Source organism: Dissoconium aciculare (genome assembly GCF_010015565.1).
Source record: "Dissoconium aciculare CBS 342.82 unplaced genomic scaffold K489scaffold_10, whole genome shotgun sequence".
NCBI classification, from domain to species: Eukaryota; Fungi; Ascomycota; class Dothideomycetes; order Mycosphaerellales; family Dissoconiaceae; genus Dissoconium; species Dissoconium aciculare.
Genome location: NW_022984960.1, coordinates 332,206 through 356,158, shown reverse-complemented (window position 1 = coordinate 356,158; position 23,953 = coordinate 332,206). Strand labels below are relative to the sequence as shown.

General features: G+C 52.1%; 12 protein-coding genes across 12 annotated transcripts; 8 read left to right on the top strand and 4 right to left on the bottom strand.

Moving 5' to 3' along the window:
- Nucleotides 1-133: 133 nt before the first annotated feature.
- Nucleotides 134-1,883, top strand: K489DRAFT_323557 (4-coumarate-CoA ligase; the record flags this gene model as incomplete). The annotated part of the gene is made up of 2 exons (XM_033601705.1): nucleotides 134-233; nucleotides 286-1,883. 2 exons carry the CDS (start codon nucleotides 134-136, stop codon nucleotides 1,881-1,883), a joined length of 1,698 nt encoding a protein of 565 aa, XP_033457610.1.
- Nucleotides 1,884-1,949: 66 nt separating this feature from the next.
- On the bottom strand, nucleotides 1,950-3,651 carry K489DRAFT_36696 (CNVH-domain-containing protein). Its single transcript, XM_033602821.1, has 3 exons — nucleotides 3,257-3,651; nucleotides 2,560-3,211; nucleotides 1,950-2,343 (listed from the first exon to the last, which is right to left on the bottom strand). The coding sequence occupies exons 1-3, from the start codon at nucleotides 3,318-3,320 to the stop codon at nucleotides 2,016-2,018; spliced, it is 1,044 nt and encodes a 347-aa protein (XP_033457609.1). The 5' UTR covers nucleotides 3,321-3,651; the 3' UTR covers nucleotides 1,950-2,015.
- A 211-nt stretch (nucleotides 3,652-3,862) lies between these two features.
- On the bottom strand, nucleotides 3,863-4,839 carry K489DRAFT_372352 (uncharacterized protein; the record flags this gene model as incomplete). Its single annotated transcript, XM_033603330.1, has 5 exons — nucleotides 3,863-3,940; nucleotides 4,273-4,383; nucleotides 4,422-4,468; nucleotides 4,551-4,615; nucleotides 4,637-4,839. The coding sequence occupies 5 exons, from the start codon at nucleotides 4,837-4,839 to the stop codon at nucleotides 3,863-3,865; spliced, it is 504 nt and encodes a 167-aa protein (XP_033457608.1).
- A 235-nt stretch (nucleotides 4,840-5,074) lies between these two features.
- K489DRAFT_372351 (uncharacterized protein) lies at nucleotides 5,075-5,812 on the top strand (the record flags this gene model as incomplete). The annotated part of the gene is made up of 1 exon (XM_033603329.1): nucleotides 5,075-5,812. One exon carries the CDS (start codon nucleotides 5,075-5,077, stop codon nucleotides 5,810-5,812), a length of 738 nt encoding a protein of 245 aa, XP_033457607.1.
- Nucleotides 5,813-7,328: 1,516 nt separating this feature from the next.
- On the top strand, nucleotides 7,329-8,153 carry K489DRAFT_411813 (uncharacterized protein; the record flags this gene model as incomplete). Its single annotated transcript, XM_033607856.1, has 2 exons — nucleotides 7,329-7,885; nucleotides 7,940-8,153. 2 exons carry the CDS (start codon nucleotides 7,329-7,331, stop codon nucleotides 8,151-8,153), a joined length of 771 nt encoding a protein of 256 aa, XP_033457606.1.
- A 740-nt stretch (nucleotides 8,154-8,893) lies between these two features.
- K489DRAFT_411812 (uncharacterized protein) lies at nucleotides 8,894-9,712 on the top strand (the record flags this gene model as incomplete). The annotated part of the gene is made up of 1 exon (XM_033607855.1): nucleotides 8,894-9,712. The coding sequence occupies one exon, from the start codon at nucleotides 8,894-8,896 to the stop codon at nucleotides 9,710-9,712; it is 819 nt and encodes a 272-aa protein (XP_033457605.1).
- Nucleotides 9,713-9,962: 250 nt separating this feature from the next.
- On the top strand, nucleotides 9,963-10,901 carry K489DRAFT_372349 (uncharacterized protein; the record flags this gene model as incomplete). Its single annotated transcript, XM_033603328.1, has 1 exon — nucleotides 9,963-10,901. The coding sequence occupies one exon, from the start codon at nucleotides 9,963-9,965 to the stop codon at nucleotides 10,899-10,901; it is 939 nt and encodes a 312-aa protein (XP_033457604.1).
- A 2,119-nt stretch (nucleotides 10,902-13,020) lies between these two features.
- K489DRAFT_292224 (uncharacterized protein) lies at nucleotides 13,021-15,201 on the top strand (the record flags this gene model as incomplete). The annotated part of the gene is made up of 4 exons (XM_033600213.1): nucleotides 13,021-13,072; nucleotides 13,147-13,868; nucleotides 13,934-14,367; nucleotides 14,436-15,201. Coding segments are annotated over 4 exons (1,974 nt in total), but the record flags the coding sequence as incomplete, so codon positions are not given.
- Nucleotides 15,202-16,434: 1,233 nt separating this feature from the next.
- K489DRAFT_411810 (uncharacterized protein) lies at nucleotides 16,435-17,329 on the bottom strand (the record flags this gene model as incomplete). The annotated part of the gene is made up of 5 exons (XM_033607854.1): nucleotides 16,435-16,484; nucleotides 16,543-16,888; nucleotides 16,944-17,043; nucleotides 17,093-17,149; nucleotides 17,244-17,329. The coding sequence occupies 5 exons, from the start codon at nucleotides 17,327-17,329 to the stop codon at nucleotides 16,435-16,437; spliced, it is 639 nt and encodes a 212-aa protein (XP_033457602.1).
- An 813-nt stretch (nucleotides 17,330-18,142) lies between these two features.
- K489DRAFT_323388 (DUF1750-domain-containing protein) lies at nucleotides 18,143-19,561 on the top strand (the record flags this gene model as incomplete). Its single annotated transcript, XM_033601693.1, has 1 exon — nucleotides 18,143-19,561. A coding segment is annotated over one exon (1,419 nt), but the record flags the coding sequence as incomplete, so codon positions are not given.
- A 964-nt stretch (nucleotides 19,562-20,525) lies between these two features.
- Nucleotides 20,526-21,208, top strand: K489DRAFT_36495 (uncharacterized protein). The gene is made up of 2 exons (XM_033602710.1): nucleotides 20,526-21,091; nucleotides 21,147-21,208. Exon 1 carries the CDS (start codon nucleotides 20,641-20,643, stop codon nucleotides 20,968-20,970), a length of 330 nt encoding a protein of 109 aa, XP_033457600.1. The 5' UTR covers nucleotides 20,526-20,640; the 3' UTR covers nucleotides 20,971-21,091; nucleotides 21,147-21,208.
- A 1,918-nt stretch (nucleotides 21,209-23,126) lies between these two features.
- Nucleotides 23,127-23,601, bottom strand: K489DRAFT_36479 (uncharacterized protein). The gene has a single exon (XM_033602703.1). It carries the CDS (start codon nucleotides 23,540-23,542, stop codon nucleotides 23,186-23,188), a length of 357 nt encoding a protein of 118 aa, XP_033457599.1. The 5' UTR covers nucleotides 23,543-23,601; the 3' UTR covers nucleotides 23,127-23,185.
- Nucleotides 23,602-23,953: the final 352 nt, after the last annotated feature.

The following is a 23,953-nucleotide window of genomic DNA, read 5'->3' as shown; positions in this document are numbered from 1 at the left end:
TAGCTCTGCCTTGTCCTTTGCGACGAAGCGTACTCGTACAGTAATCCATCCAGCTCGAGGCTTTCAAGGTGCTTTAGCGAAGTCAGAGCCCAATCTTCAATCTCTCTTCTCAGCTTTTGCAATTGGGGGAATCATGCCGGTCAATTCTCCTTACCCAGATGTCGTTATTCCAGATTTGGATCTATGGGCCTTCATCTTCGATCGCAAAGACCGAGACTTTTCGGATGATCAAGGTAAGCGAGACCAGTCGCTTAGAGGTCTACGGGCATCGACTGATCTGCGCAGTAATCTATCGATCCTTCAACTCCGACAGGCACTACACCTTCAAGGACGTCAAGCAAGCCGCGACAGCGTTCGGTGAAGGTCTATGCAACCTGTGGGACTGGCAACGGGGTGACGTGCTGAACATCTATGCACCGAATGACATCGATGTCGCGCCCATCGTCTTCGGAACGTTCTTCGCTGGTGGAATTGTCTCACCGGCGAACCCAACGTACTCGGCTGCGGAGCTTGCTTTCCAATTGGAAAACAGCGAGAGCAAAGCCATTGTCACTACGAAAGCCTTTCTGAAAAATGCGCTGGCTGCTGCCAAGAAGGCCAACATCCCCGAGGACAGAATTATCCTCCTCGGGGAAGCGCGAGATGACACGCACAGAGTCAAGCACTGGAGCAATATCCGCAAAACCTCGGGTGCTCTGCGGTACCGTCGACGCAAGATGCATCCTGACAATGATCTCGCATTCTTGGTGTACTCGTCCGGCACCACTGGCTTACCGAAGGGTGTCCGTCTGAACCATCGTAACATTGTTGCCAACTTGTGTCAAATCGCTGGTAGTGCCACCGGGAAGGAGCTCACGTCCAAGGACAAGCTCCTTGGAGTGCTCCCCTTCTTCCACATCTACGGTCTGACGATGCTCCTCCATCAGGTCCTTCACCGAGGAATCGAGCTCATCGTGATGCCTGGCTTTGAGTTGAAAGGTTTCCTGTCCACAATTCAGAAGCACAAGATCACCTTTATCAACGTGGCGCCTCCGATTCTTGTGCGCCTCGCTCGCGATGAGATCGTCTCGCAATACGATCTTTCCAGCATCCGTATGCTCACTTCTGGTGCAGCACCCTTGACAGACGATCTCATCAAACAGATCAAGCAGCGCCTCAACATTCGCGTGACACAAGCCTATGGCCTGTCTGAATGCTCTCCGGGCACACACGTACAACGCTGGGAGGAGTGGGAGTCGTCCATCGGTAGCGTCGGTGTCCTGGTGCCCAACATGGTCGCCAAGTTCATGTCCCCCGAGGGCAAGGAACTACCTCCGGACCAGCCTGGAGAGCTGTGGGTGTCCGGACCGAACATCTTCCAGGGCTACTGGAAGAACGACGCGGCGACGGCTGACTGTCTGACGGTCGTCGATGGTGTGACATATTTCAAGACCGGCGACGTGGGCCGTCTGGATACCGCACACAACTTCTTCATCACCGACCGCGTCAAGGAATTGATCAAGTACAAGGGTTTCCAGGTCGCACCCGCCGAGCTCGAAGGCAAATTGATGGCGCACCCGCTCATCAACGACGTCGCCGTCATCGGCGTCCAGGACCGCCGCAACCACACCGAGATGCCCCGGGCATACATCGTGCACGCGCGCCTGGGCGGCAAGGCCGGCGATACCGAGACCGGGTTCCCCGCTGGCGAAGAGGCGAAGCGGGATGCGGATGCTATCACCAAGTGGTTGAGCGAACAGGTCGCCGACCACAAGAAGCTGCGAGGCGGCATCCGATTTATCCCGGAGATTCCCAAGAGCGGGACCGGCAAGATCCTACGACGAGTGCTCAAGGACCGCGTGAAGGCAGAGGAAGCGGCTGAGGAGAACAAGGCGAAGCTTTGAGGTGGAACCCCGACAGCTCTCAGGTTTGTTCCTCAGTGCAATCCTTTTTTTTGTCATATACGAGTCGATCATTCGATTATATAGCGAAATTTCCTTGAAGGCGGAGAAAACATGCCAGATGTCAATCCTAATCTATCCCACCAACTCCAGCCGTCCATTGTCATTGGTAATCCGCTCATTCAACCACGCGCGATTACGAACCCATCCGCCCCTTCCATCATTCAGTTCCGCCTCGATGTATTCACCGCCGTCGACAATGCGGATCTCCCGGGCACTGGCGGCGAAATTCCCGCCGCGGGCCCAGTACAGGTGGCCGTTGGAGTTGGTGAAGCAGTCGTTCAGATCGAGCGTCGAGTAGCGCCACTGGCCCTGGACGTCGGCGCAGTCGGCGACTAAGGTGCTATGGCCTTCGAGGCGGACGTGTTGGGAGCTCGCGTGGAAGTTGCCGGCGGGAGGTTCGCTGTTGAGTGATTGGTGAGACGAGAGAACAGGAATCAGAAGGACTTGTCGGGGAACGAATGAATTAATGTAGGGGAGAATCGCGGTTTCATGGATTTTCTATAGAGCTTTTCACCAAGAGAATCGTGGTACATGAGAGAGAGAGAGAGAGAGAGAGAAAGGAAACGCAGGCCGTTGAAATGACTTTTCCAAGAAGTAAAACTTGTGTCAGGCTTACTAGTGGTGATGATGGTGACGGCGGTCGTCGTCCGACGAATCACTGCTGTCGGAGCTAGAAGAGCCCCGTCGGGAATGGTGGTCACGGTGCTTCTTTTCCTTCTTCTCCTTCTTTTCCTTTTTGTCTTTCTTCTCCGGCTTCGATCCACTCGAGTGCTTCTTCGCAGCATCTTCGAGCAGGGACCCCGCAATGGCGCCTCCGATACCGCCGATGATGCCGTGGCCACCCATCTTATGCCCACCGAAGGCGCCCGCTGCACCGCCTGCCATGGCTCCTAGAAGACCGCGATCCCCTTCGGCGGGGTTGAGTCCAGCACCAGGTGGGTAGGGCCCGCCGACGGGAGGATGAGCATTGCTTGGCTGGTTGTGGTAGGAATTATTGCCTTGGTTTTGGCCGTATGGTGGATATCCCTGCTGCGAGGGCGGACCACCATATCGTGATTGCTCGCCACCGTATTGTTGTTGCTGTTGGCCATACTGCTGAGGTGGCTGGCCGTACTGATTATGCTGCTGGTAGCCTTGGTTGTGCTGATCGTGGGGCTGGTTGTGTCCATAGTAGCCCTGTGCTTCACCTGGTCGTTGTTCGCCGCCGTAGCCGGATTGGCTGTAGCCTTGAGGGCCACCATGTGTATTGTATTGTGGCTGGTTTTGACCTTGGTTGCCGCCGTACTGCGACTGCTGGTACTGATCATTGTAGCCTTGGTTGCCGCCGTATTGCGACTGTTGTGGGTAGTTACCGCCAGGACCTCCGTATTGCGACATATTGAGGAACTTCTGTTGTGAGGATGTGCTGTGTGAAGGGAGTCGGTTTGGCGCGCGTCGACTGTAGGGAGCCGTACGAGAGATGAGGATAGAAGTGGTGAGAGCTATGCGACGAGGAGATATGAATACGCGGAGGTAGGTGAGAAGACGGAGAAATGTATCTCAGCATATATACATGGAGTGATCTACGTAGGCAACACAAGTACAACACGGGCGGGCATGTGTTGATCTGTTTCGTCAGCAAAGTCGCCCGCATCAATCTGACAGCTGTGGTTTGTTCACTGTATGCCGCTCCCAAGCAGCCTAGGAGTGAGTGTACAGCCCAGGCGTACAGCACTATGATGGAGTGATGATCATTGCGGCGGCGTGTGACGACGGACTTGCACAGCCACAAAGTGAAGAGGCGAGGGCCGAAATTTGCATTCCGCAGGTGCGCCCAGGTGGCAGTGGTTATGTGCCCAGGTGGTAGTGATTTAGGTGTTTAGGTGGTGGTGATGAACAACAATCATGACCTCCAGGGCTCGTGGCGACCACTTCAGGGATCATCGGCGTTTCCCGGTCGAGCTCCCTTTGGACAATGCCCTCTTACCGAGGCGATAGGCGAGATCGTCAATACCTACCTAGGTACGTAGGTAATAATAGATCAAAAGACGTAGCAATCGATGTCTACTGGACGAGGCGGCAGGTGCGAAAGGTGTTGTTGTTATCATCACAGCCCTGGAGTACAGATACACACTGAAGTAATAACTACCTACTGTAACTCAGGCAGGTGGGCAGGCAGTGGCAGTTGGCAGGCTCATCAATTCCCCCCCTCCAACGCTGCGTGACATCAACTTTATGATGGAGTGCCGTGCCCCGCTTCATCAATGATAAACGCACCAGTGTCAGGAGAATGGATGATTCTTCCTGGAGCATTTTCTCGTATCATGACAATGCCACTTGGGACACTTACGTCCCACCCGATGTGCGACTGAGCACCTCCGTCACTCAGCCACCTTCCACGGTCGCCCTGATCCTGATCCTGCTCGCTACACGTTGTCATCATTCCGATACTGTATACCTCCTGCCTAGTAGTGGTAGGTACTGTATGGACGGACACACCTGCACCTTTACATTCTGCTGCTGCGGCTGGCCTACCAGTGACATGCCTGTACAGAGCACAAGATGAACCCCGGGAGGATGCAGCGAGATCTATGTGTGCCTCAGGCTATCCATGACTAATCTGCGCACTCTGTTCTTCACGGATAACCACAATATTGTTCCCCAGCTCCGGAGAAGTCCACACGGACGATGATCTGGAGTTGGATCACGCATACATTCGAGCAACCTTGATCATGGGGACATCGGTGATGCTAGTCCTTTCAATTCTCCCACCAGCGCCAACACCACAATACCCGCTATGGACATCGAGAGACTGCGCCAACCGATAAGACAATCCGCCTTCTGGAATCCGACCACCGTCTTGTACCTGGAGGCCTTGTTGGCCTTCGTCCTCATACGCCTGATCTTGTACGCTCATGAAGAGGGTAACTTCGATCGATTCGAACGCGAGTCTCCGTCATGGTTCGTCACGAAGTTCTCACTGATTTTTGCGTTCTTATTGTGCCTGGCCTTTCAAGCGCTGCTCTAGTCGCGTTTCACGGGGTCGCTGCAGCCTGGGTGTAACGAAGTGATCATGTCGGCTCAATGTTGTGTAACATGCATTTCAAGCCCTTAAAGATAGGTCTTCCAATCCTTCCACCTCATCGGCCGCCATGCTTCCAGCCGCAATGGACCCGTCCCAACACGGCCATGACAGCGGCGAGCCTGTGTCAGCACAGACAATCACGATCCCGATCAAGTTCGAGGAGATATCTTGCACTATTTGTGGAAATTTCCAGCTCTTACGCGAAACGAGCAACACTGTGGTTGCTCTTTTGCATTTGGATCATGCTTCCTCGAACCAAATTGCAAGATTCAGGGGGGTCACTGGGTATGACAGCGATGCGCATGAACAGCCCGGTAACCTTCACAAAACAACCACATCGGTGACAAAAGTCATTGTCAAGAGCTTCAAAGACGTTCAGGTGTTTTCCGACGAGGTCGAGGCGTACAGGAGGATGCGCAGCATCCAAGGGACCATTGTGCCAGACTTTTATGGGCCCGGCGAAGTTGACGGACTCCCTTCTATTGTGCTAGAGTATATCGTCGGGTATGACCTCTGCACGTATCAGACCACTCTGGAGAACCTGCCAAAACTCGCTAGAGCAGTCGAGAACTGCTCGGTAGCCATCGCGAAATGTGGAGTTGTTCAATGGGATCCCAGGCTAGACGGTGTAATTGTGGTCCGGCCTCCGACTCCATGGTTGACTATCAAGATGATTGATTTCTCTCACGTCGAGTTTGACAAGAGTTTCGCCATTGGGATGAGCAAAGGGGGCAGCAATTTCCTCATTAGACGATATGCCGAGCTCATGGGCTGGTCATGGTCTATAAACGCCAAGGATTATTGAGCATTGCATGTTACAAAAAGCAATAGTTCGGAACAAGAACGCCTCATTGGTTTCGAGGCCTTTATGGGTCAAATGCGGCCGTTCGCGCGATCGTAATACTATGCAAACATGGCACAATGAACATTTTTTGATGCAGATGTTCGTGCATGTGGGGCCAGTGCGATATTTACGCCTTCACGACCTGGTGGTATGAGGGCACCCACTGTATGGTCAGTTACTATTCGTGGTGTGTCGAGGCGACTTGGGAGTCAACATTACATTTCATCACGGGTCAGCTGTGTGGATGCTGTAGTCCCCTGTGTGCAACGTTGCAAAGGTGGCAAAGGTTACTGGAATGTGCCCCTCGCGCATGCATCTCGTCACCAACATGGGTGGCTGGAATCATCGATCGAGGTGGATTCTGCCATGCACGTTGGACTTAGACCATGGCAGTATGAGTCGAGCGAGTTCAACAGCTATTCGAGCGTCGAGGGCGCGGGCGCTTCTGGATAATAGGTCATTATCGTGATGCAAGGCCATCACGCGTATCCCAGGCGACAGGGCGGTTCGACGTTGTGTAACCCGCAGGCTTGGCATTCCACTCTCTTCACAACAACCAAACAGCTAGGTTCCAAGAACGATCAGTCTACTTCTCGGAGCAAGCACCGATGTTCTAACCGCTGATCTTTTGCCTCTCAATCCGGTCAAGGAGCTTGATCATAGAAACCACAAGTCGGGCCGATCACATGAACAAGTTCTACCGCAGCTGCAAGCAAGGTGGCCGCATATCAAAGACGAGATCTCCAACAAAGGACTCGCCATGTATCATGCGAAGTAAACGAGGAAGCCGCTTGCCGGTAGCTCGGCATATACATGTTGCCACGACCAATCACTCCAGTTCGGGGCATCATACTTCCAAGCTCGTCGCCAGCGATCACTCCTAGTGATTTTCCGGAAAGCCGCTTGCAAGGTTGCGTATGGGCCCTGGTCGAAGACGTGGACGGTATCGCCACGACACTTGTGTACGTGCCGGGCTTGAAAAGCCCTTGCATCAATGATTGGACCCACCCATGATGTGCGCTGGACGACTCGTCATGAACATATCGACGCTGATGGCTTTTGGGAAGTCTTTGTGTGACGGATGCTGCAGATTGCATCCAACATGAATCTACATTCGTCGATGCATGAGATAGAGACCGGGTTCATCGCACTAGAACGTGCTATTCACGCTACACAAGCTCACGCTTCTGCAAGGCTCCCTGATAAATCACTATCACATTCTCAAAAGGCCGGCTAGATTCCTGCTTGGTTTGATAATTCACCTATTCGGACTCCACGGACCTTGTGCGTACAGTGCATGTCCGTGAGTCCTGGTGGATGCAGTGTGGTCGAACGGGGATGTCCTGGGGCATTGATGATCGGACTTGCTCGATGGCTGTCATTGAAACAAATAAATATGAGCAGCTCAACCCGTACGGAGGATTTTGTTTTCCGTCCAGAGACATACCTGTTCTCGACAGCTCGTCTTACTTTCATCATGGCGCCGATGGCATTGAGCCAGTTCTTGCAGCGACGAGTCCCCCCTAACTCGCATCCGAGGTATAGCGCCGGGCACCCAGGCATGACCGAGAAGGAATGGGCGACGCGACAACAAAAATTTGCGATCAGGTCGTGGACGGTCTGCACCTCGCTTAACCAATTCTTCGAAGAACCTCTCGCAGCTGCGGATGTCAATCGTCTCACCAAACAAGTTGACTACGAAGATCATCAACAATGGTGTATTTCAGAGGGGATGGTGGAGATAAGTTTCGCGGAAAACATCGTTGCGCCGCTCAAGAACGCTTTCCACGATTCTCCCTTTGTACATTTCGCAAATAAGCACCCTCATTCCGGCCCTCCGCCTGAAGGCGCTAGGAACAACGGGGTTATTGATTGGCTCTTCAGAACGATAGGCTCAGATGCGACCAATCCGACGCGTTGGCTCTGTATTGGCGATATGAAAGGACCGCGAATAATCAATAATCGACAATGGGCCGGCGGAGATTTCAATACCTTGACTGGCCCTACTGTCCATCTTATGCAGGAGCTGAAGGGGTAAGCCCAGTCCAGACCACGAGTTGTCATCTGCCCTATCTAACAATGGTGCAGTTATGCTTTTCATTACCGTGTACCTCGGGTCTTCTGCTACGATGCTGATCATCTTGTTCTCATACGCTGGAAGAGCCTCGACCTCAACGAAGCGCCGAACGTAGTAGTCATAGCGGTAGGAGGCAGCAATGGCATGCAAGTTCGTGAAGCCATGTATCGCATGGTGTGCGACGGCCTCAACCACGAGATACGTGGACCACGAATTTGCGATTGACGCGTTGTCTCTCAACGTGTGGATGGGAACCCGCCATGGCTGTTGCAGCTCTACAATCATATGCTCATAGGTATATCAGCGCGCCAATATGATTGTGCGCGGGTTACAAGGCAATCATCAATATGGACCTCATCTCCACTGCAGATAGGACATTCAAATGCACTTTCGTTACCGCCCGTGCTCGTAATTGATTCGGTGGAGATGGGGGTGTAACCCTGTCGGCGGTTCAAAAATGATTACATACCTAGATATTGAAGCCTGAGGGAAGTTTTCAAATTATCAAGGCAGCACGCTGGGTTCACAGGAGTGTGAGGCGCGCACTGAAGTTCTAAACCGCACGCTCTGAGATCGAACCGACAGAACTGCGTGCATTCCACGTACCCATCCACCGAAGTCCAGAAGGAATGGGATCTTGAAATGTACCTAGGTATGTGAGCGGAAAATTGTGGCGCATCAGGCTTGTGTAACCTTCGTGCTTGGATGATGACACGATTTATCTCGCACAAGCGCCGGGAGAAGAGGCCAGCAGAGCAACGCACCTTTTCACAAACGCATTTGCTCGCGACCGGCAGGCGATTGCCAACACTTATATGCCTGTAGCACTCCGCCTCCAGTCTGCTCCAAACGACTTTTCAATGAGACCCCTGTGAGTATCACCATGCCCTTGGGTCTTGAAACTCGTTGCAAGCACACAATTACAACTTGACATCACTAAAACAGTCATTTGGGATCCAACAGCAATGGACTTATCCCAGGACAGCTCCGACAGCGGCGGGAGCGTACCATCAAAGCCGACTTCATTCACGATCGCGTATGAGGCGAGACAACGCGTCATCAGAGGACATCTTCAACTGTTGCGTGATTCGGAGATCAGCATAGTGAAGCTTCTACACCTTGTGCCCGCTTCCAGGATCGAAATGGCAAAGTTCCACCGTGGTACTGGGAGAACAGCCCGTCCACAGAGTCAACTCAAGTTCTTGGACACCAACGATAGCGACGAGAGCGATGACGGTTTGCCAGAAGTCTCTGTCGTCTCTGTCGTCTCGCGTCACGATTTTGCTGTCAATGATGACATGAAGGAAGACATAACGTCGACAATGCCGACGAAGCTCATTATCAAGAGCTTCAAAGACGAAGTGTTTTACGATATCGAAGTCGAAGCATATAGAAAGATGAGCAACATCCAAGGGACTGCTGTACCAGAATTCTATGGTACTGGAATGCTCAACGGTCTGCCAACGATTGTACTAGAATACATTGCTGGTAACGACCTCTATTCGTATCAAAGTGATATTCAGCGGCTTCCGGCACTCGCTAGAGCTGTCGTAGGTTGCGCACGGCTGGTTGCGGAATGTGGAGTCGCACAAATGGATCCAAGACTCGATGGCATCCTCGTGACGGACTCTCCAGGATTGACGGTCAAGATGATCGACTTCTCTCACGTCGATTTTGACACATTCTACACGTCGAGCGTCAATCAGAATAACAGCTATGAACTCATGTCGCTCTACGCTGAATTGATGGGTTGGGAAATGCCTGAGGATGTCTCGACTTGGTGATATCGCATGTGCTGGGATCGAAAGCTGCGCGACGACGATTCTTCTGGTACCCAGGTCAAATTCCACCCTGATGAAAGTGGTCGAAGTCAGGATTAGATTTGCTGCAATACTTTTGGTGTGAGAAATCGATGTTTGAGACCTTTCCGATGTCCTCTGCGGGAGTTATATAATGAAGGCAATGTAAATTAAGTCAGGACGTGCTGGTTTATCGGCGTGTGTAAAATTGGATTTGCAGCAAAGCACGCCTGGAATGTGCACGTCGTACAAGACCGTCTCTTGTCAAACGCGGGTGCCTGGAATTCGCGCCTGTGCTTTCAAGGAAGTGAACAAATGTGTAGGAAGCTCACATGTTTCTGCGACATTTTTACCTTTATGTCTAGGAAATACCATCTTCTCATCACCGAACTGTAAGCGTCGACTTGAGACAATCATGCTCACTTCTCTCGACTCGTCTGGCGGAAGAACGACCCAAGGCGAATGCGATACCGACCTGGGCGCGGCAGTAAGCATAATCGCGATTGATCATGAGCTGCATTCTTGCGTCGTCCAAGGGTACATTCAACTATTACGCGAGACAGACTTCACTATAGTCTCCCTTCTCCACTTGGTGCCGACATCCTCGCTTGAAGTTGAAAGTCTCAATAGCAGCATCGAGCAAGAGATTCATGCACAGGACCATGCACAGGATCAACTTGATAGGCTGGACAAGAATTCTGCCTCAGCAAAGCCGACAAAGCTCATCTTAAAAAGCTTCAAAGAAGAGTGGCTTGTCGCTCGAGAAGTCGAGGCGTACAGAAGGATGCGTAGTATCCAAGGGACTATTGTACCGATACTATATGGATGTTGTCTAGTTAATGAACTTCCAACAATCGTACTGGAATTTATTGCCGGCGAGGACCTTGTCGCTTACGAATGCGATCGAGACCAATTGCCTATGCTTGCCAGAGCAGTCGAGCATTGCTCAACAGCAATCTCAAAGTTCGGGGTTATCCAAATGGACCCTCGGCATGACGGCTTGATTGTGACGGACTCATCGAAGCTGGAGGTCAAAATGATAGACTTTTCTGATGTCGATTTCGACAAGCATTATACATCGAGTATGAATCGATGCAGCAGTCACTGGCTCATGCAAGAATACGCAAAGCACAGGCGCTGGACGATGCCTGAAGACGTCACGAGTTGGCGATGATGCAGTAGCATGTACTGAAGAACGGAAGCCCCTTCGCAGAAACTATGATCTTGTGCCCTGGACAATATTCCGATGCGGGTTTCGCGGTCCTGATGAGATCAAAGCTGTGTGTACGTACAGTATGTGCCACGACAAATTTGGAGAGAATCTTCGAGGACTCGAAAGAAGTCTTTTTCCATATGCAGTGCACTGTGTAGGAGATTCAGATGGAAGTATCTTCAAGGAGTAACAATGCCTTCGCGATGTCAATTTTCAAGATGCAAGAATCTCGAACGGCATCGCTCAGGGACGCGCGAGAGAGAACCGTTGGTTCATGAAACGTCTACAGCCGCTAGAAAGAAATCGATGGTGTCCCCGTCTCCGGCTGTATGTAAGAACTATTCCTGGCCACGGGAATGCCCGTCGATACGAGGGAGGGCTGCTACTTGCAGCGATTGAATTGTGGTTGCGATGCTACAATGCCCTTCTCACGACGACACCGAACAGCAATTGAGCATGCCATTTTCAGCACTGCACGCAAGGAGGAACAAACAGTCGATAGTTGTTAGGGAGATGAATGTGCAACTGTATGCCCTCGGCAATAGGTTGTGGTGGCTGGATTCACCGAACCTCGTTTCACAGGGCAAAATTCACACAGGAGTCCCCTGCGCGCACGCACCTTCCGCTTTCAGCGAGAACCTGTGACGTCAAATAGCGACAGGCATCTGTAGACAGACGAAACGTGTGCCATTCGCCTAGGCATTCGATCTTCTACTATGCTTAATAGAACGATTACTACAGCCGTTTATGATCTATGTAGAATCCCATGTAATACATATGTCCATGACAAGGTAGATAAGGCATGTGACATGGCCTGGAATTATGACAGATTTCGAGATTTGAAACAGAGAAGTGTTATGGCGATCCGTGCGTGGTCAGGTCAGCTTATGCACGATGATCTACCCCTTCATCGTCATCATAATTTATCATCGAAACACGCGCGATCAATTTTGCAGCTTGGGAGAGGGGTCGATGATTATGCGAATGTTCCATTTTCTCCAAGTCCTTGAAGTACAAATCAGATCTGCACTCGTACTGCGGGCGTGCATGTGCGCGGTGTATGATTTGTTATTACCGTCGGCCAACATAAGGATGGGGATGCTGGACGTAGGAAGTCATACCTAAATAGCTACTGCAGGCGGGAGAAAGGTTGGCCGCGCGCACAGTCTGCCTGCCACGCCTGCGACGAGCGGCAAACCAACTTTGATTCGCCAGCGCCTTCTTCCAAGGTTCGCCTCTGCATATGCGGGCTGTGGTTCATTGCGGTGGCTAAGCTCTCTCGTCAGCTTCTGAACCATCGCCCATCACTCCTCGTTCATCAATCGTCACCATTGTCTTCTCTGCTGCTGCTGTACTCCCACTTTCTACCAACACCACCAACCACCAACCACCTCCCAACAACAGCGCGTGCTCCGGTCTTGTTGGGCGCATTCTCCTCCGATCGCCCCTCTCTGGTCTCTGGCGTCCTCTCACACCTCCATTCAAACTTCCTCTCGTCTTAATAATCGTAAATCACATCTTCAATCGACCAGACCACCTCACATACACATTCAGACCGATTTTCATTGTTTCGCCGCTATACGCCTACAGTGCCAACCTTCAGTACCAGTGGAAGTCAACATTGCCATGTGGTCATGAGACACTCCCGAGCTCTATTCCGGTGAAAGCACGTTTGGCTCTTGCACTATCCTGTACCATTTCCCAAGGCAAGCCGTCTTGCCACACGAGCATCCGCAGTACCAAGCTACCCTCCTGTACCATTCCCACGCAACTCAGGGCTCGTGTTTCACTTCCAAAAGTTTTTTGCTCATTCGACATCCGACTCATATACATTCGTTTTTCTTTGCACGCGATCTACTCGTCGTCGCCGTCGCCGTCGCCGTCGCGGAATCTGGCGTTGTAGTGTTCGTCGACGACCATGTACAACTCCGGCCTGTTGGCGACGCTCTGCCTCACATCAGCGCTCGTTGTGTCGTTATGCAACGGCGCTGCACACATCCTTGACAACGGCCGAGCATCCCGACCGTTGACAGACGTCAATCAACGTTCGATATCCGACAGTCTCAGCGACTCGTCATTACTACGTCGGGCTAGCAGTCCCGCCAATGTCTGCCTCAGATGGGCCCAACAATGTAGGTCTCTATGCTTAACAGCCACGGCTTTCGAAGCTTCGGGAATGATGCTGATCGGCTCTGCTCATCAACAGCCGCGATTGTGAACGGGAGTCTTTATTTGTACGGAGGTCAGGCTACAACACAGCCATCACAAACGACCGATACCTGGAACAACAACTTTCTCAGCCTGGATCTCACCAAGACCTGGCAAATTTCCTCGCCTGCCTTGACGGGTCTGCCACAACCTTCGGGTCCGCCCAGTGTTGCATTGGGCTACCTGTGGCACTCTCGCGATTCACTGTACCTTTATGGTGGGCAGTTCGAATGGAAACCCTCGCGCGGCACCGTCACCCCAGTGCCATTTGCCTTGTGGCAATACGATGTCCCATCAGCATCATGGAAGCAACACAGTAACCCACTGACGTCTGGCGGCGTGAACGCACCGAGCAACAATGCACCAGTACAACGTGCTGCCGAGGGAGCTGGCGTTAGCGTCCCTTCGCTCGGACGAGGTTTTTACTTTGGTGGTCACCTTGATGCTTATACGACTCCGGGCTGGTCGGTGACCATCGCTCGAGTCTACTTGCAATCTCTTCTCGAGTACACATTTCCTGGCGTCCCTAATGATCAGGTTACCTCTCTTGCTAGTGGTCAAAAGGCCGGCGCAGATGGAGCTTATCGAAACATCACCGTTGGTGGTCTCCAGTCGCAAGCAGGGTTCACCAACCGCGCTGATGGCCTCTTGCTATACGTTCCCGGTTTCGGCGACCAAGGCATCCTGCTGGCCTTGGCCGGTGGCACCAACCAGACTTTTGTAAGGATTAATCTCTGCGATCGTTTCGAGGAAGGCATCTCCCTTACTGACACGTCATAACACAGACTCAAATGAACAGCATCAATGTATACGATATCGCCAAGAGTAGCTGGTATACTCAATCGACATCAGGACCAACTCCGAACATTAGAGTCAATCCATGTGCCGTCGTTGCTGCTGCCGCCGACGGAAGCAGCTACAACATCTACATGTTTGGAGGACAGAACTTGATTCCTTACGGACAGCAGGTGCAATACAACGATATGTGGATTTTGACTATCCCTTCTTTCACCTGGATCAAGGTCGACCAAGACGGACAGTCCGTCCCATACGGTCGTGCCGGAGCGACTTGCAATATCTGGAATGGTCAAATGGTCATGGTCGGTGGTTACGTCGGCGACGAACTCAGCTGTGATAGTCCTGGTGTCTATGTGTTCGACCTCAGCACTTTGAAGTGGATGAACCAGTACACCGCTCTAGATGCTGGATCTAATAATGCGTAAGTCGACACGTAACAAGCACATTTTCTGTGACAGGGATTATACTAATCAGCTTTCCCTCATTCAGATTTAATCAACAAGCTGCACAGGTTGCCAATGCCACAAACCCGGGCGGTCTGGAAGGATCCTACAACTATCAAGTGCCAGATGCTGTCATAGCTGTCATTGGTGGTAACAAACTCGGTGGCGCGACCATCACCGCGCCTGTCGCTTCTGCAACTGAAGGTCCTCTCGCGACCGGCAAACCAACCACTTACACCGTCACAAACCCTGATGGGTCCATTGCAACAGGTGTCAGTGGAGCCGGGAACGGCGCAAATGCTTCACCCTCGAACAACACTCCCCGTACCGCTGCCATCGTCGTTGGTGTCATCGCCGGCATTCTCCTCATACTAGCCGCGTACCTCGCCTTCTGTGCCTACATCTACAGGAAACAATTGAAGCTCTACAAGCAACACGCCGAGCTCCTCCAGCAGCAGCAACACAGCCAACAACAAGGTCTCGCCGCGGCTGCTGGCGCCGGCTTCCTCGCCAAATCCTCCTCGGAAAAGTCACCCTCCCATCACCGCCTCTCGGGCTCCAACATCGTTATGAGCCGCAACTCCGAAATCGGCAGCTTCCACAGCGGTGATGATCTGGCGCCAGCGATGACAACGACTACCGCGCCTGGAGGTTATCACAGCCTTCTACCCGCTACGGCAGGGGCAACAACGGTGAAGAGGAGGAATAGCCAGGACAGCGGCGTTGAGGATCTGTTATCCGCGCACGAACCTACATTCGTCGGTGTCATGTTGCATCCTCGAAGAAGTCTGCGGATCGTGAATCGCGACTGATTCGGCAGAAACCGGACGGACTGCATCGTTTTGTATGAGGCGACGAAGGGACGGTATAGAGTTGTGGGGTCGGAGGACGAGAAGGAGATGTATATTTTAATGTCAAAATGGAAGAGAGCGACATGATGCCTCGAGGACAGGAGACGTGGAAGGGGTATGCACAATGCCTCAGACCATGCGGTAAAATCCCGGAGAGGCAGGCGTCGCAGATGATGTCGATGTTGACCGTGATGGACGTTTCTGTCCTTCGTCCGTCACCGAATTATTTGAAGGTGCGTTGAGTATACGAGCATAGCGAAGGCGTTTGGGAGTCGATTTGTCGTTTTTTGTGTGCCAGTGACTGGGCCATGGAGACGATGTAGCGCTATCCATGCGGATTATTTTTAATACATAATCGAAAATTGATTGTCGCGCACTATGTCGGTTCCGTCTTTGACCAGGGTTGAAAGCTCTCCCATACAAGAAAGATAATGGACAAGGAGCACGGGAAAAAGTTCGGTTTACAGGCGACTACGGTATTGAACAACAGTGTTGACTTTGGCGCTGGAGAGGGGCATGACTGAACACCTACATGATGTATACTAGTGAAACCTACTGTGAGTGCAACCTCATCTCACGTTCGCAGGCCATGCCGGACATGACCTTCGAACGAGGTGATATCGCATGGTAAGAATATTCTGTGGGCGAGAGAGCGAAGCATGTACGTGTCGAAGATGATTTTCGGATCGGGGAAGCGCGCCCGATCAGCGATCTAGAGGGATAAATCTCGGAGAATGTGCTGCTGCGACGGTGTATAGTGGCTTATCTGAGGGCGAAAGGGGATGGAGTGATCGGCTAGGGCGAATTGCGATTTTATTCGGGCTTCGGATCGGTTGACGAACAAACGGTAATGGGTGGAGAAGCGGGCTTCATTTCGAGGCGCATCGTGGGACGGAAACGAGGGAGCGGATCGGGGATGTTTTGATGATTCGAATCGTATCGTATCGTGCGTATCGAGTCTGTACCGATACTGTGGTTAAAGATTATCTTAGTCCTTTCTCATGTTCGGTGTCATTTCGGATGCAAGTTTCGCATTCGAACTTGGTCGTGATGCTGCTGACATGACGACCGCTTGTCACAGCGGGGACAAGATTGGATACTCGAGGAGCACAACCGCAGGCTTGCGGCGGGATGCATTGATCGGGGGATTGATAGCACTGTCGAGAGCAGGTCTGTGCGAATTCCGACCATCCATTACTCCGCCGTATCAAGGTCGTCATGTGTTGGAGGAGCTTCATCGTTGCCTGTATATCAAAGGTCAGCGACACGGTCGTTGGTGTGAGCATTGGACCATTTGCTTACCCTTGCGAGGCTCGCCGTTAGTGCGTTCAGCGTCAGCATCGTTTTCGCGCTCTCGGTCGGCATCGCGAGGTGAGGCGTCACGGCGGGGACGCTCGTCTTCACGTTCACGGTCCTTTGTATCGCGCTCACGATCATCGGGACTGCGAGAACGATCGCGATCGCGGCGATCACGGCCACCACGGTCGCGATCATCGTATCGGTCGCGTTCCCGCTCGTCATCATACCGGCTTCGACGTGCGGGGCTGCGCGAGCGACCACCTCCTCGGGGTGAGCGTTCGCCACCGCGACGGCCGCCGTTGCGCCCTGTGTCGAATCGCCAGCTGGCTGAGGGAGGTGTTCTCGCCCACTGTTCCGGATCAGCTCAAGTCAACGACTGCAGTCACAGGAATGAAAGCGCTCACCTCAATCTTCAAGACGTCATCACGCCCAATGCGCTTGTTGTGCATCTCGTAGTAGGCGTCATCGGAGTCACGACGATTTTCATATTCGACAAAGGCAAAGCTGCCAGACAATTAGCAACGTACATGGTAGCTCGACGAGGTGAACTTACAGTCTGCTGCTCGCAGTGCGTGGAGCTGGAATATCGCAGCGTACGAGACGGCCATATCTGATGCTTATTAGCATGACGTTCTTCATTGATGCGTGGCTATCCCAGGCAGTATCTCGGCAGCTTCGGATTATTTGTGCCGACAAGAACTTACCTCTCGAACTCGTACGCTAGGTCGCGCGCCCGGGTCCCTTGACCGAATCCAGTCACGTAGAGAGTGGTTGAACCTCCTCGCGACATAATGATCGTTGCTCTCAGCAGAGTAAGCTTGAGTGGGTGTGTAGTTAAGTGAGGTTGTTGTTGTCAGGTTTGAATGTTTGGAGTGTTGAATTGAGTTCCAGAGTGACGAATGACGAAGAGCTCAGTGATGAGATGCATAAGAAAACATTGCTTGGCATGCCGGATTGACGGGAACCAGCCGGAAATGGCAGCTTTCAGCCCTACCAACCCATGAAGTCACCGTGATACATACACTGATGCAGCTCACAAATGATGTTGGCTCGCAGTCGTCAACATCCAGTGCATGGTCAGGCCTGGAACATGTTCACCATTGTATTGACTTATGAGCTTGAGACAATAGGTATGAAAAAACGCAATGACAGACAACGCCAACGCTGGTGCCGTTTGCCTTTGCAAAGCCGTCGATCAAGCCGGACGGAACACATGGAGAATGCGTATCATAGTATTTATCCCGTGTCTTTGTTATTGTGAGATGACCTGAAAATGTATCATGTCCAGTGCCGTGGCGACACCTATAAGTCTACGTTATTCGATCACAGAGTACATGTATGGCGGGATTTGAAAATCGTCGTGTTCGAGAGCACCATGGGCAACGATAGCAACTCAAGCCTTAGGGTTGGGTTTATCACCGCATCGCCGTTGAATGCCTCAGGCACCAAGCCCTGCTGGGCGATCAACGCGGCTTGGCATGAAGCCGCTGTTGAAGCCGCGCGCGCAAAACGCGTCCTCTAGATGGTCGCATTACTCGACGCTTGAAGAGACAACATTGTGCTTTGCTGGACTCGCGCCACGACCAACATCACGGGAACCACCATGTCCGATCCCTCGACTCGTGTCGCTGCGCAGCTGCGACCGCATCTACATCTGCTTTCCGTCCATCGCTATCCTACGATACACCAACTTCAGCTTGAACAGGCATTCCTCTACCTCCGCGATGCGCCGTCCATCGTCAAATCTGTCGCGCCGATGTACTGGTCGTATGTCTCAACACCCGAGGATGGCAGTATCCGACTTGAATGGCTCTCACAAGATAAAGCGGACGCCTACCCATCCGACGGCTACGTTTGGGCCGATCCCGAATCGACTTATCGACATGAATATGCCGGGTACACCATTGAGTTGCGAATGCACCAGCTCGGCTACATCCCCGGGCACGAGCATGTCACCAAACATGCGCGGACGCGATATCACATCGTGGCAAAGAATCCCGTCCTAAATGCTCAAATGCCGGATCCTTCGCTATGGATTGTACACTACCATCCCGTCGACCCTAGCCGCTTCCTCAGTGTTGCGCAAATCCCAATGATGCCGCACGTGGGCCAGATACTATCTCAGCGTCGGTGGTTGGAAAGCCAGGGCCGTCTGGAGCAGGAGAAGTTCATGCTGCACGACAGGGAAAAATGGCCGAGCGTGAATTTGCCGGGTGCACCCAATATGCAGCAAGGCGTTTATGCAGCAAATCAAATGGGCGCCATGCAAATTCCCAATAATCGATTCCAGCAGCCGCCATTTCCACAGCAAGCGGGTGGTCCACCAAACAAGAGACCGCGCACACAAGGCCCGGGAGTACATCCAGCCCCTGGTGTTGTCGAGATGGTGCACCAGGGCGCCACGATTGAAGACGAGGAGAACACCTCATACGGCGATTACTTCGATCATCTCACTCCACGCGACATCAGCCTGGCCAGATATATGCAGCACCACCGCTGGATAGAAGAGGTTTTCTCCTCGCCCTACGCAACAAGTCAAATCGTTCCTCCCGATTTGGGACTAGGATTGATGGGAGAACTCAAGAAATTGACCGATGGAATTCTAGCTCCGCCCAGCATAGACTTGTCTGAGCGGGATGACAAACGACCTGCAAAACCAGAAGAGGCGAAAGCGTTCACTAACCTTAAGAAGGAGCAAGTCGATGAATTCAGCCAACGAGTTGACAAGCACCTGCAGGAGGGCCAAGCAGAGTTGGAGAAGATGAAGGCAGAACACGCAGAGAAACTGCGCTCGTGGAAATCTCTCAGTAGCCTTGCTCAAGCAGACCAGAAATTGCGGTTGGCTACATGGTCAGGCCACACAAATGCCGTTCCTACCTTTCGCTTTGAGCAAGTCGAGAAACAGACCAGCAAACACACTGTAGAAGAAATTCAAAAAGACGTTGAAGACCTTCTCGGCGTGAAGGTCAAGAAGTACGATGATGCCACGCTCATCGCGCGGGGAGGACTGCGCGACAGGAGGCCAAGCTCTGATGTAGCGTCGGCGACAGACATACGTGCGAACGGGACGACTGGATCACAAGCCGCCGTCCCGACGCATAGCTCGACGAATGCAGGTGCGGCTTCAACATCAACATACCCTTCAACCTCTTCGCAAACTATACAGAATTCCGCTCCGGCCGCAGTCCCGACAACGAGTACAGCGTCGACTGAGACAAGGCAACAACCTATAGACAATTCTAATGCAGGCCTAGTCAACAATGGCAATGTCCTCCACAATGGCAACTCTCTCAACACTGCAACAGTTGGCATCGACGACCTCGATCTTCCCGAACTGGATGACATCGACATGAGTATGGACATGGGTGATTCCGAGGCCCCATTCAGCAGCAACGCACAATCAACGAGCGGTATGCCTCCCGCAGGAGTTCCTGCGAGTCAACAGCTACCGCAAATTACAAACGCAACCCAGAGCAGCACAGCTCACGCGCCCGCGAACACGACGCTTGACGGGAAACCCACGAACGAGCCGGACAATTTCGACGAGCTCGTCGGAAATGATGACGATGGTGGGATGATTGATTTCGGCGGTGGGATGGACGACAGCGCTTTCGGAGATGCGATGCACGGGATGGACGGATAAAATTCCCGAATATCCGTCTGGCTTCTTTCAGGACCTCGGACCTTCTATTCCATGATGTTTGTGTACGATGTGATTCGCAGCGTTATCGATTGTCTGTATAGAATTTTGGTACGCCCGTGTGGGTATTCTTCGGCCCACCGTCGATCTAGCGAACGATGGGTTCGGGGGATTTTGGGCAGAACGTGTGGGGGTGTTGTCAACTTCAAGGGAGTTACGTGGTGCATTCATCTTCTAATAATGAATATTTTCCAATGGGATCATCAAGGTTGCCACAACGGTGCAGAGTCGATGTCGCGCAAGACGATGAATCCTTCCCTGGCGTCACACGCCCAAGATGCCCACTCGTTGCTCAGGGCTTGCTAGACAGTTTTGATAGAATTGGGTTTATCGCAAGACCCTCGCCAGCACATGCTTTGACTAGGCTAACCAATTGAAAAGTTGAACGCCACAAGCCTTGCATGTTGTGTGGGATTTTCGCGACGATGCTTGAAGATACTGGCAATCTATTGTCTTCGTTGTGGACACTTGCAATTGCGCGAATTTTCGACTGCCGAAACGCCAAACATAGCGTAGCACAGCAAATCCCACTGTCCAACCTTCACCCACGTATTTTCCTCGTCTTGTTGACGAGCATAGCGCCAATGCTACTTATGTCATGTTTCCATTCATGGCTACCCCTTGAGATCGTTTACGTGAAGCCCACGGGTCTTTCAGACCACGTGCAGTGGATCTACGACCGCTGGTCGACCATCAAACCATGGCGCGACACGCTCAACTTTCCGACGTGATCTTAGTCCATGATTTGTTTTCTTGTTGAATAGCAGGAGGATCTGCTCTGAGCCGTGTAGCATCTGGCGCGACGCATTGTAAACCGTGAGCAATTTCGTATCATCATGGTTTCCCGCCTAGGTAATGTCGCTAGAACACCCCCAGGGCCGGCTGACTTATTACTCATCCACCGTAGGTGCATCGCGAGAGCGATCGATTCCCGACAGTCAAGCATAAGTTCAAGCTCGAAGCGAGCTCTCGCGTACATGGCAGATGCATGTAAGCCAATGGTCGATATTTCACAACTTCACTCACCGACTTCTTCAGCAACTATTCGGACCATTACGCACTCACAAGCAAGGTTTAACGTCCGGTACTTGCTACACCGAGGTATGGATCAAGCGAATCCTTCGCGTCTTGAGCACGGCTGCTCAACCGATACCTCATATCCACAATTCCTGGTCCATAACGAAAGCACCAGTCACGATTCTCCTTCGATGCTCAGCCGTGGCTGTTCGTAGGCTGTCTTTCCAAAGGCCAGAGCAATTCCTGAATACTGTAGTCTTCGCATTTGCTCTTGGAGTGGCGTTTCTGACACGAAGGCCGTTCTAAATCTGGTATGATAAGCGACCGCCGTGTCGGTAGCACAGGGTTCACGCGTGAAGATTGCTCGTTTGGTCAAGAACAGATGGTGTGTTCTCCGGCTTACTTGTGTCAGCATAGCCCTGGGTATTGAATTCGCAGCAATGATCCAGGTACAGGCTCTGCCATATGCATACAACGACCGGTCTCCTGATGGCTATCGGTGGAAAAGTGATGGACTTATGACACTATCCTGGCAGTTGTTCCGATGCTGTTCTCAATCGATGGCCCAAGAATATGGTGCTAGTCCACGAACGAGCGGCTTCCGGCGATACTACAGTAAAACTTGCCGGGAAGTTAAGTTGATGAGGCGACACACATTGAACGTCATGGTCGATATCAGTAATGACAGCAATTGATGACTACAGCAAGCCACCAGTCCTCGTCCAATGGCATTCCCTGCCGGACGGCGTAGCCTGTAGGCCATCGACGTGCTGGCCCGGCAGCCGGAGATGGAGAGCCTATAACGACCGACTTCTCACCTGACGGGCGGAAAATGCGTGTGCAAGATCCATGTGGTCATAAATCATATACCGCTAGGGCGATGCACGGCTGAGCGCGAATGGAACTGTGGCCGCTGATAGGTGAGATATAATCATTTGGTGGGACTCCTGCGGCCGTCTGATGGCAAACCGACAGGCCTGGGCTGCAGCGCCTTGCTGCAGCATGCAGACGTTGAGATTGTGATATGTCGTCGCTACGATACGATGAATCATGATGACCACGATTGCGGCGTAGTTGCTCTGCGATGCAAGGAGGAAAAGTGCAGGTATTTCTTAGCGAAATATCCTTTCGTTTCTTTCCGCTCGTGCAATAATATCATTATTGCGTTGGCTTTCTCCAATGGCAGAGGCCAGCGGTTGGCGCGATCTGCACAGCTAGGACTATTTAGACCAATGAGCAGGTCGGGTTCGCTACATCCTCGGCATTTGATCGTGCGCTGTGGGCGGGCACTGTGGAGGATGAGAAAAGCACATCAGGTTGCTGAGAACGTCCCTTGTTCAATGCGCGTTCATCACATTCGCAATTTCGTGTATACTTAGGTACCTAGGTATGGTCACGGATGATGCCAGAGCAGAGATACATGTTCAAAGTCAAGGTTCTGTATCGGTCAGATACAGAGCTGACGGCAAAAATTGATCTTGATCAAGGGTTTCAGAGGCTGCTGTTTCGTTGGTAATACTGTTGGAGTTTCAGAAAGCTTCAGCTCCGGGCTGCCCGTGATGGTTAACATTTCTCACGCTATGTGTACAATAGCAAGAGACGCATTCGGAGAATAGCATTCCCGCCATACTGCATCACATACAGTACTATGAAAGCGCGGAAAGACTTCAGGAACAGTTCTCTTACACGCTCTGACGACAAATTTGCAGGTGAAGGTGATCCTCATCCTTTCTCTCGGGCGTGTGCCTTGACTTGCATATGGATCCCGATCCTTGCAAAACGAGTATTTAGTTGCGGATGCTATTGCGCGCTTGCTGTGCCGTCGATGCCAGGATCACGGCTCGCTTGGCGGATTGTTGAATGTCACTATGCTATGTTACTGTTGGTGGAGGAAGTGGTGGCCGTGCCGTCGGCCATCCCGTCGGGTCCTCATTTGTCGAGCGACCAGCCCCGATGTCCTTCAGGGCAGTCCTCGTCGTCGAGGTTTCGACACTTCCCCTGATTGTTCCCACACTTAACAGTTTGACATCCCGCGGAGTGGTGCGTGTATCGATATGGCCGCACTGAACGAGCACATGCGCGATCGAAGTCAGGGAAACAGGATGCGCTTTTCGTGAACGTGTGTCGATGGAGGCCAAAGACAGGCTCCGCGGGTAGAATTGCTGCCGCAGCTGCCACGACAGGGTGGGATTGCCATGCGAGCTTATACGATCCCGCTTGCTCGGACGAGATGTGCGCAGCCGTCAGAATTATCACATGAATAACGGGCGGTCGGCGGGCGATCATCAATCAATCAATCACCATCATAATCTAATTTGCGTTTCCCAATCCTCAGTTCCCAACCGATGATAGCATCACGCAAGGTGTCGATCACACAACGTTCGCTAGAGCCCAGAGTTTATGTAATGAGGACGAACACTTAACGTACCCTACTACCGAGCCGGTCACACTACCGAGCCGGTCAAGTTTCCGTCCAATGTGCCTTTGACGACTTATTGCAATTACAATATTATAGCTATACTAATAACGACACCAGTATTACAAAGTACAGGTTCTACAGTTATGCTCAAATGAACCACATCTACTACACCTGCTTGGTGCTTTTGTACGAGCACGTTTTGGCTGCTCAATTAGTAATGCTGAATCAATATTCTCAGCATTATTCTGCAATTGCTCCGCAACTACCTCGTTCTGAAT